Source organism: Lontra canadensis, unplaced genomic scaffold (assembly GCF_010015895.1).
Source record: "Lontra canadensis isolate GAN:19392208 unplaced genomic scaffold, GSC_riverotter_1.0 scaffold1, whole genome shotgun sequence".
Lineage (NCBI taxonomy): Eukaryota > Metazoa > Chordata > Mammalia > Carnivora > Mustelidae > Lontra > Lontra canadensis.
Window position 1 is genome coordinate 63,604,799 of NW_022630995.1, and position 14,420 is coordinate 63,619,218.

A 14,420-nucleotide genomic window follows, 5' to 3' on the forward strand; every position below is an offset into this window, starting at 1 on the left:
GACGGCGGGCGCGGGCGGCGGGCGGGGGAAGATGGCGGAGCTCGGTAAGAAGTACTGCGTGTACTGCCTGGCCGAGGTGAGCCCGCTGCGCTTCCGCTGCACCGAGTGCCAGGACATCGAGCTGTGCCCCGAGTGCTTCTCGGCTGGCGCCGAGATCGGCCACCACCGGCGCTATCACGGCTACCAGCTGGTGGACGGCGGGCGCTTCACGCTGTGGGGGCCCGAGGCCGAGGGCGGCTGGACCAGCCGCGAGGAGCAGCTGCTGCTGGATGCCATCGAGCAGTTCGGCTTCGGAAACTGGGTGAGCGGCCGGCTCGACGCGCACCTGCTTGCCCCGGGCCCGCGGCGGCGGGGAGGCGGGCGGCGGTGGGGAGGCGGGTGCGGTCGGCGCCGGGTGGGTTCCGCGCCGGGTGGGCTCCGGGAGCTGGAGCGATGTGCCCAAGGGCACACAGCCGGGAAGTAGCCAGGTGGGGCTCGGGGCTGCGGCTCGGCGCCCCTGGGGCCCTCGTCCCGGCCTCAGGAGCCGTTGCATGGTGTTGGCCGAGTGCAGGCGCTTTGGGCAGGAGCGCGCTGAGCCCGAGTGCCCTTGCTGGACTGTGGCAGGTCCGCAGACTTGACGGAGGCGCCTTGAGGAACGACTTGGCTCTGCCGGGGGCACAGGGGTGCTGAAGGCCAGGCAGGCTTCCCACGCGCCCTCCGGCCGCTCCGCCGTCTCTGTGCACTTGGCTTTGTATATGGCCGGGTGGGCTCTGCGCTCTTGTGCCCTGGGTCTCCTGGCAGGGGCCTCTTTATCGTGGAGTCCCCGCAAGGCCCAGGACGTGGTGTGAGGAGCGCTGGGTTAAGTACTGAACAAAGGAGCACAGACCCGGAGGCGTTGGTCCTGGGCTCTTGCTCTTATCAGAAGGGTTGTGTGGAGACTGAGCTGAGTGGAAAAGGTGAGAGCCAGGGTCCCTTTAGGCTTGAGGGCCCCTCAGGGGAGAGTGGGTGCTCTGCTCTGGACAGTTTCTGGGGAGCTCTCTTTCCACTGGGGAGTAGGAAGCTTTCCTCCGTGTTAGAAAGGTTTCTGGCTGGATTCTGGGCTGTCTCTGCCAAGAGCTTCTGTCCACCTACAGGCATCCTGGGAAGCAGGGAGGGGGCGCATGACCCCAGCTCCCCCATCTTTCTAGACCTTTCTACATAAGGTCCTCCTACTTCCCTGAACCAGTATTACATCTTGCTGCCATTTCTCCAGCAGTACACTTCTCCTGGGCTTCTCCCCTCATTCCCAAACCTGGCCTGCTTTCCTTTCCAAAAAGTGAGCCAGCCTTCAGGGACCAACACCCATGTTGCATCCCAGGGAATCCTCACTCCTTAGAGACGCACTGCTCCCCAGAGTCTCACCTAAGTGCCAACATGGTGATCACCATCCTCCGAAAACCTCATTTTGTCTTGAAGTGCACTGATGTGCACTGAGCCTCTGCTCTCTGCCGAAGGACTTTGTAGGAGGGAAAGGCTTCTCTCTGTCTTCAAGGGTCTTAAAGTGTTCTAATCCTTTGAGCCTGAGCCAGGACCTCTTGCCTAAGTTTCAGTGAGTCGACAGTGAGCCTCTGGCGGACCTCCTCCCTGTTTATCTCGTGGACATCTTGACCCTCCGTGACCCAGATCTCCTACCACCTCACTCTGTTCTTCGGGCTGTTGGAACTTGGTCCTTGGTCCTTGCAGGCCCAGTCCAGCCGCAGCTGCATGTCCAACATATTTTTAGAATCTAACCACTGGTCACAACCTTAGTCCAGGCTGGTGCTTATCTTTCGCCTTGACCACCTCTGGGGCCTCCCAGCTGGTCTTCCTGCTTCATTCTTGTGCCCTCCAGCCCATTCCGTACGCCATCATCAGAGTGATCTTTGCAGACATGCCGCATGTCATCAGCCTCCAGTGGCTTCCAGGCCTACTTAGATTCAATATCATGGCCAAAGGGGATCTCAGCTGCTACCCCCTCAATCATTTTTTATTTCTATTGCTCAGAGCACTCTTCCTCCAGATCCTGGGTCATGACTGGTCTTTCTGCTTCCATGTCAGTGCTCCAAGAGACTTCTCCCCTCTCCACTCCATTCCAGAGCACTTATCTCCACAGCCGTTGCTAAAAAGAGCCAAGGTGGACCCCGAGCCTTGCTGAGTGCCAGGCACTGTGCTGAGGACTTTGTTTCCTGGGATCTCTCCCAGCAGCTCTGTGCAGCCAGCTTTGAGCTAGAGTTTGATGTCTGAGTCTGTGCTCTGTGCAGTGCTGCTTCCTAGTGTGCATCGCCTTCTCCGCCACACTGGGGGGGACACACAAGGACCAGGCCACTTGGGGTGTGTTGGGGTTAGGAAGCGGGCTGTTCTCTAAAGCAGTGCTTTAGAAGCTGACGTGTGCCCAGGAATTACCTGGGCAGCTTGTTCCCATACAGATTCCTGCTCCAAGCAGCCGGCAGTCTCAGCTGTTACAGGAGACAAAGCCGCAGGAGGAGGGGCGCCGAGGGTCCTCTTCCTGCTGAACCCCTTGTGGGGGCGGGATGGGGGCAGGGATTTTGCATCCTAACCACGCCTGGCGCGCGGCCAGGCTGCAGGCACTAGTGTGTCTCGGGCCACCTGCTCTGCCCACTAGACTTCCCCGTGCTTCACCTGAGGCTCTCCGCAGCTCCGAGACGTGCAGTGTCCTTCTGAGCAGACTCCATGGCTGTGTGTGCAGAAGGGATGTGCCCCATGTATGCTCCATCCGGCCTGTGCTAGCTTGGATGGAGTGCACACCTGATCTTGGGCTCCTCCCCACAGCTCCAGGGCTGGGTCTGCAGTTTACAGCTGCAGAACAGCGGCTCGGAGGGTTTCAGATGCTTGTGGGGGCTGCCTCGGCTTTTCTCATGGTGAAGCCAGGGCTCAGATGCAGGCCCGGCTGACTGCAGAGTCTGGGCCTTAACCTCTGGGTCTAAGAGCATTAAGTGCTGCAGGGCAGGGGCTGAGAGCTTAGGGCTGCGGCTAAAGGCATGGCTGGCCTGCAGAGCTTCTCAGAGGGGCAGGGTCTTGACCTGGCTCAGCGGGAAGCAGGGAGAGGACCCAGGGAGGGCGGGAGCTCAGTGTCGAGGGCTGGGCTGCATTGTGGGGAGTGGCAGCACACACATCAGTGGCAGCGATGCATTCGAAGGTGAGGCCGGTCGTTGTCATTTTTCAGATGGCACGTGTGATCTGTCACCTCTGGGTGGCACTGCTTTGTGTGGGATTCAAGGGGTGGGGTGATGGCAGCCAACCTCTTGGGGGGAGGCTGCTCCTGAAGTCTGGCGCTGTTGCTCCCATTCGTCCTGGCTGTGGGGTGCTCGCTGTGACACTGGGGGGCTTGGGGGCGAGCTGTGTAGCTAGGCTTGGACACTGGGCCCCGGCCTTCGAGGGTGGGTGGGGAGTTGCCTGGGAATGCGACAGCGGGGAAGGGGGGCAGGTGGTTGGCAAGCCAGAGTGCTGTCACCAGGGGCTTCCAGAGCCTCGAAGCAGCCTGTTTTGTGGTGGGTGCTAGTTGTGTTCCGAGTCAGCAGACACAGATCTTGCTGGAAGCCGCTGTGGCTGGTGAAGGAATGTGGCAGAGCTGGAAGCTGACCCTGGTATTCCGACTCCATGCCCTGAACCTCACTGAGCACGGGCAGAGTCCTGGATTCTATGGGGTCTGGGAATCCCAGGGGCCCCCAGATCTCCTGAACTGGCATCTGTATGGGGGAGGTCTGGAAATAGATGTTGCTGGAGTGAGTTCCGGTGTGGCCCATGGGGCCACATTGGGGAACCGTGGGAACGGTTACCTCACCTAGGTAGAGGCCTGTGTGTGTTGGTGGGAATGGGTAAACCCGACCCTTGAGGATCCTTTAGGTGGGTTCTTACTTGCGGTTGAGGATGGAGAGGCTGAGGGAGGAGCCTGGGTGGAGAGAGCTGCCAGAAGTGATGGGGTCTACAGGGCGGTGGTTCCAGAACACCCTGGAGGGCTTGCTAAAACACACATGCCCTGGGGCACCTGGGTGGCTCAGTGGGTTAAAGTCTCTGCCTTCGGCCAGGTCATGATCCCAGAGTCCTGGGATCGAGCCCCACATTGGGCTCTCTGCTTGGTGGGGAGCCTGCTTCCTCCTCTCTCTCTGCCTGCCTCTCTGCCTACTTGTGATCTCTGCCTCTCAAATAAATAAATAAAATCTTAAACACACACACACACACACACACACACACACACACGCCCAGCAACCCCTCTGGGCTCTGCATCTGTAGGTCCCCTCTGGGGTCCGGATAGAATTTTCATTTTTAACAACTTCTTGGGTGATGCCGGTGATGCTGGGGGTTCATATTCACGACCCGAGATCGAGTTGCAGGCTCTGCTGACCGAGCCAGCCGGGTGCCCCTGGTTTTAGCCATCTTTAAGTGCCCAGTTCAGTGACATTAAGTACGTTCGTGTCATTGGGTGACATCACCACCATCCATCTCCAGAACTTTCCCATCACAGACAGAAACTGCCTGTTACTTAACACCTCCTGGCTTCCCCCACCCCAGCTCCGGACACCCACCATCCTGCTTTCCATCTCTGTGAATTGGACTACTCTGGGGACCTCGTAGAGAGAAACGCTGCAACATTTGTCCTTTTATGACTAGTTCATGTTCCTCCGCGTAACCCTCTTGAGGTTCGTTTATGTAGCGGGCGTCACCGTGTCCTGCGAGTGTAAGGCTGACGGCCATCCCACTGTCCATCTGTCTGGTCAGGCGCCTGGGCCGCTCCTACTGTTGGCTGCTGGGGGTCCTCTGCAGTGAATGTAGGTGTGCAGACCTCTGTTGAAGTCTGCACTTGTCATCCTTTTATTTACTTTAATTTTTATTTTTTTAAAGATTTTATTTATTTATTTGACAGAGAAATATCAGAAGTAGACAGAGAGGCAGGCAGAGAGAGAGGGGGAAGCAGGCTCCTCACTGAGCGGAGAGCCCAATGCGGCACTCGATTCCAGGACCTTGAGATCATGACCTGAGCCGAAGGCAGAGGCTTAACCACTGAACCACCCAGGTGCCCGTTGTCATCCTTTTAGATCAATACCTCATGGCACAGCAGGGTCATCTGGTTATGTTTTGAGGCCGTGCCCTGCTGTTAGCCCCCCCGTGAGGCTTGCTCTCAGGTTTACTTGATCCGGAAGTCTCCGTCCCCTTGAAGGCCGGTCACAGCTGTGTGGGCTGCTTAGTTCTCTTGAGTGGAGACGGGAGGACAGGGCACCTGGAACTGAGGCCTTCGGAACTTTCCATGTGCACGAATCAGTGAACAGGAACAGGGGCCAAGGGAAATGGGGTCCCTGGAATGGCTGGGGATCTTGTAAGGTTAGACGACAAGCTACTGTTAGTCCTTGGCCTCTGATGTGGGCGGTGGTACCGACCACCAGCTTGTCTGCGGGAGAGGGGGCCGTGCTGGGGGTGGCGGCAGCTTTCGCTCCAGACCGGCGAGTGCCCCATCCTTCCAGCCCCTGCAAGGCAGGCGGCCCTTCTGTTCCCTTGGAGGATGACCGAAAGAGGCTGGAGCAGGCAAACCCGAACCACGCCCAAAGCCACGTGGGGTCAGCTGGGAGTGGAGGCCCCGGGTGGCCAGGCCGGCAAAGGGTGAGGTGATGCTGGGCCCGAGGGTGCACGTGTCCAGGTCAGGAGGAGCAGACAGGTATCCCACTGTATGGGCTTTCCCTCCACTTTCCTCTGGGCCTGAGCAGTCCCTCCTTGTCCCTTAGGTGAAAGCTCATCCATCGGCCCTTTGTCCTTCCCTGGCCCTGTGCAGGCCTTTGCTCCATCCTGCTGCTCCTGGGGACTCTGCTCCCTGGGTGGCTCTGCCTGCACAGCCTGCTCCCCCGGGGCGCCCCAGGTTTGTGAGCTGGGCCTTTGGGCTGCTTCTATCCCTTTGAAGCTTCTTGCCTTGAGGAAGAAGGAAGCCCCGCCTCGGAGTCTGGATCCCCAGTGCTGGGGAGGAAAGAGCCCAGGCCTCCTGAGGTGGTGCTTGGTGCTCTCGGGAGAAGGTGAAGGCCACCCGAGTTCTGGGGGCGGAGCTGGTTTGGCCATGGGCCCCAGAGGCCGGAGGTGGACTGGCCCAGCCAAGGGGTCAGGGGCATGGGGCCTATGGTCTGGCCCTGTTCTGCCGTTTTAAAGGGCCAGGAAGCGTTTGACTGCAGAGGTCTCCCCCCCGGTGTATACTGAGCCAGCACCCCGCCAGAGGCCCCGTAGTGACAGGGCCGCGTGCCCCGGAGCAGGACTGTCTGCTGTGGGAGTCCCAGGGGGCCTCTGGGGGACCACACCTGATGCTACATGCTGAAGCACTTACCTCACTGTGACGGGCCTTATGTGGTCCCTGAGAGGGGAGGGACCGCAGGCCCAGAAGCAGGAGGGGAGAGGATGAGGACTGTAGTCCGGGGGTGGTTGAGCTACAACCTGCACCCCCTGCAGGCTCCGGAGGGGACGAGCTGGGCATGGGGTAAGAACGCGTTGTGGGAGTGACACCCACAGCTTTCCCGTGGTGGTGATCATGTGTGTGTGTCCTCTCTGCTGTGACCTGTCGTGATATAGGGACCAGCGCTTGTGTGACTCACGTGAGGAGCCAGAGGCAGAGAGGCGAAGTCACTTGTTCAGGGTCCTCGGCCATGAGGGGTGGAGCCAGGTCTGGGACCCAAGCCTGTGCACACAGAGAAAGGGAGCATCTGGCAAGGCTTTGGGGCCGCTGGCCTGGATGGCGGGGCGGGTCGTGTGGGGTCCGGCGGGGGCCAGGAAGGGGTCTGAGACTCCGTGTCATGGACCCCTGACAGGTCAGGCCTCCCGCACACTCAGACTTTGGAGACGAGTGCTGTCGAAAACGGTATATCAAAGGCTAACCCAGAGTTGCTGACTTCAAGTCTGCCAAATAAGGATATTAATATCTGACCTGATTAATACTCTCTCACCATTTTCCAGAAAGAAAGACTATCTTAGTACTCTCCAAACAAGAACGACATCATCTGGGAATGAAGAACTGTCCTTTAAATGCAAAAGTTTAGCTCTAAGGGAAAGCCTTAGTTGTCCCGAGGTTTTCAGTTTCCCCTCGATCATGGGCCAATCTGGTGGGAGCTGTAGTGGACTCCCTGATAGGAGCCTTTGAAGGTTTGTCATCGGTGGGAGTGACCCCATGGGGCTTGCACCTGTCGGGGGGATGTCTGCACAGAGCAGTGGGCAGGCAGCCATTCTGGGGGGAAAGGAGGAGACGGCTGCGGGTGCCCGCAGGCCACGGCACAGGGGCGGTGTGGGGGGCGGCTGACGCTGCCGACGGTTGCTCTGACTGCCCTCCCCTTCCCGTCCCTGCTCCCGGGCTGGAGGCCTCTCCATGAGCCATGGGAAGGCTGGAAGGAGACCAGACCACCACAGAAGGCCGCGGAGTCCTGAGTCACTAGGGTGCTCACTTCCTGTCCCTGAGAGCCAGCACCCAGGGGGAGTCTGATGACCTTGGACTGTAGACTTGAGGCCCGTTCAGTGTCCTAGAGGTGTGTTTTCCTTCATTTCTCTAAGGACTCTGAGGAAGCAGCATATCTAGCCTTACCCTTTTCCAGGGGTGGGTGTCCTTTTCTTAGTGAGGATGCAGGGGCAGAACCTGGGATTCTGTCGCTACTGACTGTGGGCTCCTCACCCCTGTGCTGCCCTGTGTCAGGGAACACCAGCTGCAGGGTACACTCGTGTCCCTTGTTTAATTGTAGGTGTACTTGAGTTGTCTTTGTCTCTCCAGATCTGTCCCCCCAGACCCACTTTTGTTGCTTTTGCCTGCCCATCCGTGCGTCCGTCCGTTCCTCTATCCATCCGTCATCTAGATTAAGCGGAAACTTCGACCTTGAGCATGTGCACGGTAGCTGTTGCAGGTGACACCAGGGCGGTGACAGGACACTTGTGCCCCTCGTGGGAGGTGGGCAGGTTTCACGTGACTGCTGACGTGTGCAGATGGGAGAGGACAGTGTGGCGGGCAGGTGCCAGTGTGGGGTGGGGTGCTGCCGCTCCCGCTGTTTTTAGTCATCTTGTAAAGTGTGTTCCTCACTGTCACCTAGTGCCATGGAACCTGTCTGCTCTCTGTGGATTCTGTTTAGAGCCAGAGCTGTGTCCTCTCTCCTGTGCAGATGATTCTCTTGTGATCTTCTCTGTTTCCAGAGCTTTGAGAAATGAGGGTTTTGTGTGTTTTCCTGGGCCTTTCTCGATGGTCATGAGACGAACACGGCGGCCCAGGGGCAGGATTCTCTCTCAGCAGCAGCTGCCAGCCAATGCAGTGTTGGCCGTGGCCTTTGAGCTGTTGTCGGGCAGCGGGTAAGGGTGATTGGTGACAGATTCCTGGGCTCCTGGTGACGAGGCGCTAGCCACTCTGATTTGGTTCGTGGCTTTGTAAGTACTCATCACCTGGATCTGTCCGAGAGCCAGAGTCTGCCTCGACGTGAAGAGGGTCTGTGCACCCAAAGTGCCCACGCGGCCGGCTGGCCTGCTCCCTGGCTGGCCCGGGGCCCCAGGAGGGTGCTTGTCTGCCGAGTGCACGTTGCCCTTGTCACGGGCCTGTGACCACAGAGCCACACCGCACCCGCCGTGGACAGGGCAGCTTTCCCACGTGATGGAACAGCCTTCTCTTGAACGCTCTGTGTTTTCTTTTCTAATGTTTGGATGTCAATCTTATACCGCTCAACAAAATTGCGAGGCAGAATTTATCTTTACTTTTTGGCGGCTCGTGGGTGGCCTCCGTCGATGAAGTGTTCGATTCTTGATTTTGGCTCAGGTTGCCATGATCTCAGGGCCATGAGGTCGAGCCCCACGCCGGGCTCTATGCTCAGCATGCAGTTGGCTTGAGAGCCTCTCTCTCCACTGTCTCTCCCCCACCCCACTCTCCCTCTTTCTCTCTCTCTCTCTATGAAAAGAAAAAAGAATTTAATTTTATTTTTTAAATATAACTTTTATTTTCAATTTACCCAAAAAAGTGAAACAGTAGTATGCAGAGTTCCCACGTGTGTTCCTCTCATAACCCTCCTGGAACAGCGGCATTTCGCAGAGGTGTGGTGTGGCTCCAGAAAGCAGGGTGCTGACCTTGACTCAGAGCCACTCACTCATGCACAGACTGGCCTGGGTTCCCACCCAGGACACCCCAGCGATGTCGCTGATGGGTCTCTTCAGGTCACAGTTCTTTCCTTGTCTTGTGACTGCGACACGCTGGAGGGGTGCTGGCTGGTGTTTTGTAGAATGTTCCGTAATTTGGGTCTGGCTGCTGTACTTTGGTGCTGAGGCTGAGATGCCTGGGCTGGGCCGTGGGACAGCGTGGGACAGGGTCGCTCTTCAGACGCTCCCTCCTCCCCACTGTGGGATTTCTCCTTATGACTTAGAATTGGACACAGTGTTCTTGAGGATGACAATGGTCAGGCCGGAAGCCAGTGTCCAGTGGAATGGCTCCCTCCCCATCCCCTCTGCCCCAGGTGTCCTCCAGCCCTTTGGACAACAGCAGCGGCATGTACACACTCATTCCGTGTTGTGTTGCCAGCTGCTGGGCGTGTGAGAGGGGACACTAGCTGGGGACAGGAGGTCCTGTATGGCCCTGCTCCGGCCCAGAGCTTTGAAGGCCCTCTGTGGTTTCCATCCCCTGCTCTTGCTCCCACAGTCTCAGAGTTGATGGCAAGAACCTCTAACCAGTAACACACCTTGGTTTGGTGAAGTTAGTCAACTTGACTACTCAGAATCTTTCTGTTTTTCAGGATTTCAGTTTTCTCCGAAACACGCGGGCTCTGCCATCCACTTGTTTTTGAAAGGCAGATTGCTGAGTTTCAGGCTGAGGGGACTTTTGCTAGGGGGGTAGCTGGTGCTTCTGGACGCTGGCTGGGTAGCCCGCTGTGCAGGTCTCATTGGGCCAGGCTGGGGGCAAGGCCTGGGGCCCGACTTCCAACCGGGTAAGCTTGGATGTGCGGCCCAGACCCCCCGAGCCTCTGCTGAAGGGGTCCCCCAGGTCCCTCACCCAGGAGGCTCCCTGGATGCTGGACTCGGAAATTTGTAGCAGCTACAGGCCCTCACCGAAGCTGTGGTGAGGGATGGTGAAGACCCTGGGCCCGTACAACCTCTGGCTGTGCGCCTGGGCCCTGGAATCTTGGACCGGGAGCATGTGGCTATTTCTGTGTCTGGACACCCTTGTGAGGCTGTGTTTCCCTCCTGAACGCGCAGGTGTCAGGGCTGGTATTCTTCCGGCGTAGCTCATCAGGGTGGAAGAATGCCCACTGGCTAGCTCGCCCCTCTGAGCGGGATCTGAGCTGGGCCCCTCACAGGGGCGCCAAGCCTCTGGGCACTCTGTCCACAGTGCCCGTGGCAGGTGCAGGGTGGGTGCTGGGGCTGACTCCTGTCTCCTTACTGGAAGGAACTCAAGGCCCGGAGATGGGAAGCGACCAGCTTGGGTCATGTGGTGGCCATAGATGCTTGGGATGGTTGTGACTTGGTTTGTTTTTTTGTTTTTTTTTTCTTTTTTTGGGGTGGGGCGAGGTAAATCGTCCTTGGGAAAATACAAACAGATTTGATGCAAACAGTAACATTTTAAAGAAGTTAATCATGGACACAGTTCTTCCCCAAAAGACCAGAATCTGGTGTTTGCTCTAATCTTCCCTTTTCTCTTAGATTCTCAGAAAGGGTCCTCCTACATTAGGCCCCAGCATTGTCCTGTCCCCCTGTCTTGGAGCCCTGCCCTTGGGACTCAGGCCCCACGCAGGTTCTTTTCCCTCTCAGGAGCACTTCCCTCCAATGGTGCCCGGTGTGTCCTCAGTCCTCAACCCGAGTGGACTGGGTGGTTTCTTGGAGTCCAGTTTGGCCTTTGGGGCTGCAGAGACCAACCTGATCTCACAGGACTAAGGGGCAAGGGCACAGAGCAGTGGCGCTGGGCCCTGGCCGCTGCCGGAACGGCAGAGCTGGGTGCAGGGTGAGCGGAGGCTGGAGGCAGGGGCTGAGCGGCTGCTCGTGAATGAGTGCGCATTTTGGGCAGCTCCTTTGTGAAGTGGCTTTAGTGGTTGACTGAGGAAGAGGCCTCTTGGCAGAAGGAAAAGATTGGGGGAGTTGTATAATTTCCTCTCATTAATAACCCTCGTGTTCATAGGTCACCTCCTACAGGCATGTGTGCTCACAGCCCATGGCAGATTCCAGCTACCTAACTGTGGAGCCTGTCACCAGTGACGGCCCCGCCCCTTGAGAAGGCACAGCTGGTCCCTGGCACCATCACCCAGGAAGGGGATAGGCTGCCAACCCCCTACACTCCCAGGGGCCGGGTCCTTTTGGTTCCTGGAGGCAGGCAGCACCATACAGCAGGGTCCGTCCTGTGCCGGGAGCTGTGGCTGGGGAGCCCTGGTGGGCCTGGGAAGAGGCGGGGCAGCTTGGGTGCTCCCTGACCGCGCCCAGAGTGCAGGGAGACGTGTGGCCACGAGGCCACTACAGGTGGGCCCCAGGAGAGCGGAGTCCAAGGGGCAAAGTGGGCCCGGTGTCAGCGCGCTGGTAGGCGCGCCTCCAGATCGTACCCCTTCAGCCTCTCTAGTGTCCGCAGCCGCGTGCTGAGGCCGGCTGCAAAGAGCGCACCACCTGGGGCCCCTTGGGGGCGGGGGTGACACAGGCCGGAAGTGGGCACGCGCGCCACGCCGACCGCCGCTTTAACCTGTGGTCCCTGTCGTTGCAGGAGGACATGGCCGCGCACGTGGGAGCTTCCCGCACGCCGCAGGAGGTGATGGAGCATTACGTAAGCATGTACATCCACGGCAACTTGGGGAGAGCCTGCATCCCCGACACCATCCCCAACCGGGTGACCGACCACACGTGCCCCGGCGGAGGGCCCCTGTCCCCCAGCCTCACCACCCCCTTGCCTCCCCTAGACATCTCGGTGGCTGAGCAGCAGCAGCTGGGCTACATGCCGCTGCGTGACGACTACGAGATCGAGTACGACCAGGATGCCGAGACGCTCATCAGCGGGCTCTCGGTCAACTACGACGACGAGGACGTGGAGATCGAGCTCAAGCGCGCGCACGTGGACATGTACGTGCGCAAGCTAAGGGAGAGGCAGCGGCGCAAGAACATCGCGCGTGACTACAACCTGGTGCCCGCCTTCCTGGGCAAGGACAAGAAGGATAAGGAGCGGCCGGCCAAGCGCAAGGTCACAAAGGAGGAGAAGGAGCTGCGGCTCAAGCTGCGCCCGCTCTACCAGTTCATGTCGTGCAAGGAGTTTGACGACCTGTTCGAGGGCATGCACAAGGAGAAGATGCTGCGCGCCAAGATCCGCGAGCTGCAGCGTTACCGGCGCAACGGCATCACCAAGCTGGAGGAGTCGGCCGAGTACGAGGCGGCACGCCACAAGCGCGAGAAGAGGAAGGAGAACAAGAGCGCGGCCGGCGCCAGGCGGGGCAAGGAAGACGGCAGGGACGGCGAGTTCGCAGCCATCGAACACCTGCCGGGCTTTGAGCTGCTGTCGGACCGCGAGAAGGTGCTCTGCAGCTCCTTGAACCTGAGCCCAGCGCGCTACGTGACCGTGAAGACCATCATCATCAAGGACCACCTCCAGAAGCGGCAGGGCATCCCCTCCAAAAGCCGCCTTCCGAGCTACTTGGACAAAGTCCTAAAGAAAAGGATTTTAAACTTCCTCACGGAGAGCGGGTGGATATCCAGGGAGGCCTCCTGAAAGCCCGTGGCTCTGCAGGGAGCCTAGAGGACTGGGGGTGTGGGAGGGGGAGGAGGTGCTCTTTTTTAAGCAGATTGAGTTCCTTTCTTTTAGGCTATAAATTCTGCTCATGGTCCTCTGAAAGAAGCAATAGTAACGATTTTATGCCGGATCATGGGGGAAGCCGACACATGTATATTTTAACTTGATCCTAAAGTCACACCTCCAGATGACGATTTGCCTTTCCATGTTCAGTTTGGGGAATATTATGAGATTGGGTCATTTCCTTTTGTGTCTTCCCTTTGGTACGCAACTCTTGGGCTGTGGGTGAAAAGAGCAGCTTTCTGCTGGGCCCGCCAGCCACCAGCTTGGCCCTGTGATGTGACCTCTGGCTGGCTGCCAGGGACGCCCTTGGGGGGCCCACTGCCAACCCCGCGGACACCCCAGCACAGCCCCAGCACGCGGCACTTTACGTGGGGGCCAGGGTGGGGCAGGTGGGAGGTGAGGCTGGAGAACCACAGGAAGTTTCCTTGGGAGCTTTAGAGGAAGAGTGGGTGGGACAGGATGTCCAAAGGAGCTTCCTTTTGACCCCTGCAGCCAGGGTCGCAGCTCATGATACCAGAGCCCGGAAACGCCCCTGGCCTCTTTGGGGCGGGGGGCGGGGCGGTGGAGCCTGTGGGCTCACCTTCAGGGCCAGCACAGGATCCCCCCCACCAACAGGCTCCCTGGTGTGGGGAGGGGTGTTCTGGAGGAGATGGGAAGACTAGTGTGGGTGCCAGAACTCTGAGCCAGCCTTTGGGGTGCTGCTGCTTGCTCTTGTACTTGCAGTACTAAGCACCCCATTTACTTGGAAGAACTCAGAGTGGAGGGCTCTGAGTTCTGCAGTCTATTTCCTCCAGAATTCTCATGGTGGTTGCAATAACCTTTTTCACGGAAACTCTGTATCTTGACCGTGCTAGCCAGGCTAAGCGTCCTACTGCAGGTGGCCCCCAGCACTCTGCAGACTGGCCAGGCTGGACCGGGCTGCACCCACAGCAGGCTCGAATGAGAAGGAGGGAGCCCTCAGGGCGAGGCCCCACAGGGCTTCTCTGGGTCCTGCTCTTGAACCGCCCAGCTTCTGCCCAGCCCTGCTGTCTCCTCAGGGGCCCCGCTTCTGTGGATGGACACGGTGCCTTCTTTCCGGGAACTTGAGTCTGTCATCTGTCTTCCTGCTGCTCAGTGCTGCTTCTCCTGGCCAAGGCCCCCCTCTAGGGCCAGGGTGACTGCAGACCCCAGCGCTCTGTTCTTCCTGGCGCTCATCCTGCCTCTCCTGCCCCCATAGCTCCCAAGAGACTGTTGACCTCCCACAATGTTCAGGCTTGCAGTTACATTAAAGTGAAGTTATTCGAAAGACAAAAGAAAAAAAGACCCTCATTTCCAAGGACTTAATTACGGTGCCTTTTCCTTTCTTTTTACATCCTTCTGTCCCCCAGGGTAAATTTTTCAGCATTAAATAAAACATTTCAAATATATCGTACGTGGCTTTAGTTGTACTGTGCACGCTGGCCAGTAGTGTTCCCTGGTAGCCAAGCCCCGGGCTTTTGTGACTGTAGAAGGAGCGAGCAGGGGTGGTACTCACGAGGCCTCCTCCTGTTGTCCCCTCTGTGGGCTCACTGCGGGGATAGTCGCACAGCAGGGAGCGCAGGTTTGGTCTGCCCCTGAGCAATGATGGGGATGTTGCCTCTCACTTGCGCTTCCGGCCCCTGGGAACCTTCTAGAACTGCGGACCCTCAGG

General features: G+C 58.5%; 1 protein-coding gene across 1 annotated transcript; it reads left to right on the top strand.

Annotated features, from left to right (window-relative positions):
• Positions 1–10: 10 nt before the first annotated feature.
• TADA2B (transcriptional adaptor 2B) lies at positions 11–12,932 on the top strand. Its single transcript, XM_032855497.1, has 2 exons — positions 11–301; positions 11,675–12,932. Exons 1-2 carry the CDS (start codon positions 32–34, stop codon positions 12,665–12,667), a joined length of 1,263 nt encoding a protein of 420 aa, XP_032711388.1. The 5' UTR covers positions 11–31; the 3' UTR covers positions 12,668–12,932.
• The last annotated feature ends 1,488 nt before the right edge of the window (positions 12,933–14,420 follow it).

Coding starts and splice junctions, on each gene's coding strand:
- TADA2B (XM_032855497.1), top strand. CDS start 32: ATGGCGGAGCTCGGTAAGAAGTACTGCGTGTACTGCCTGGCCGAGGTG. Junction 302..11,674: donor AGTTCGGCTTCGGAAACTGG/GTGAGCGGCCGG, acceptor CTGTCGTTGCAG/GAGGACATGGCCGCGCACGT.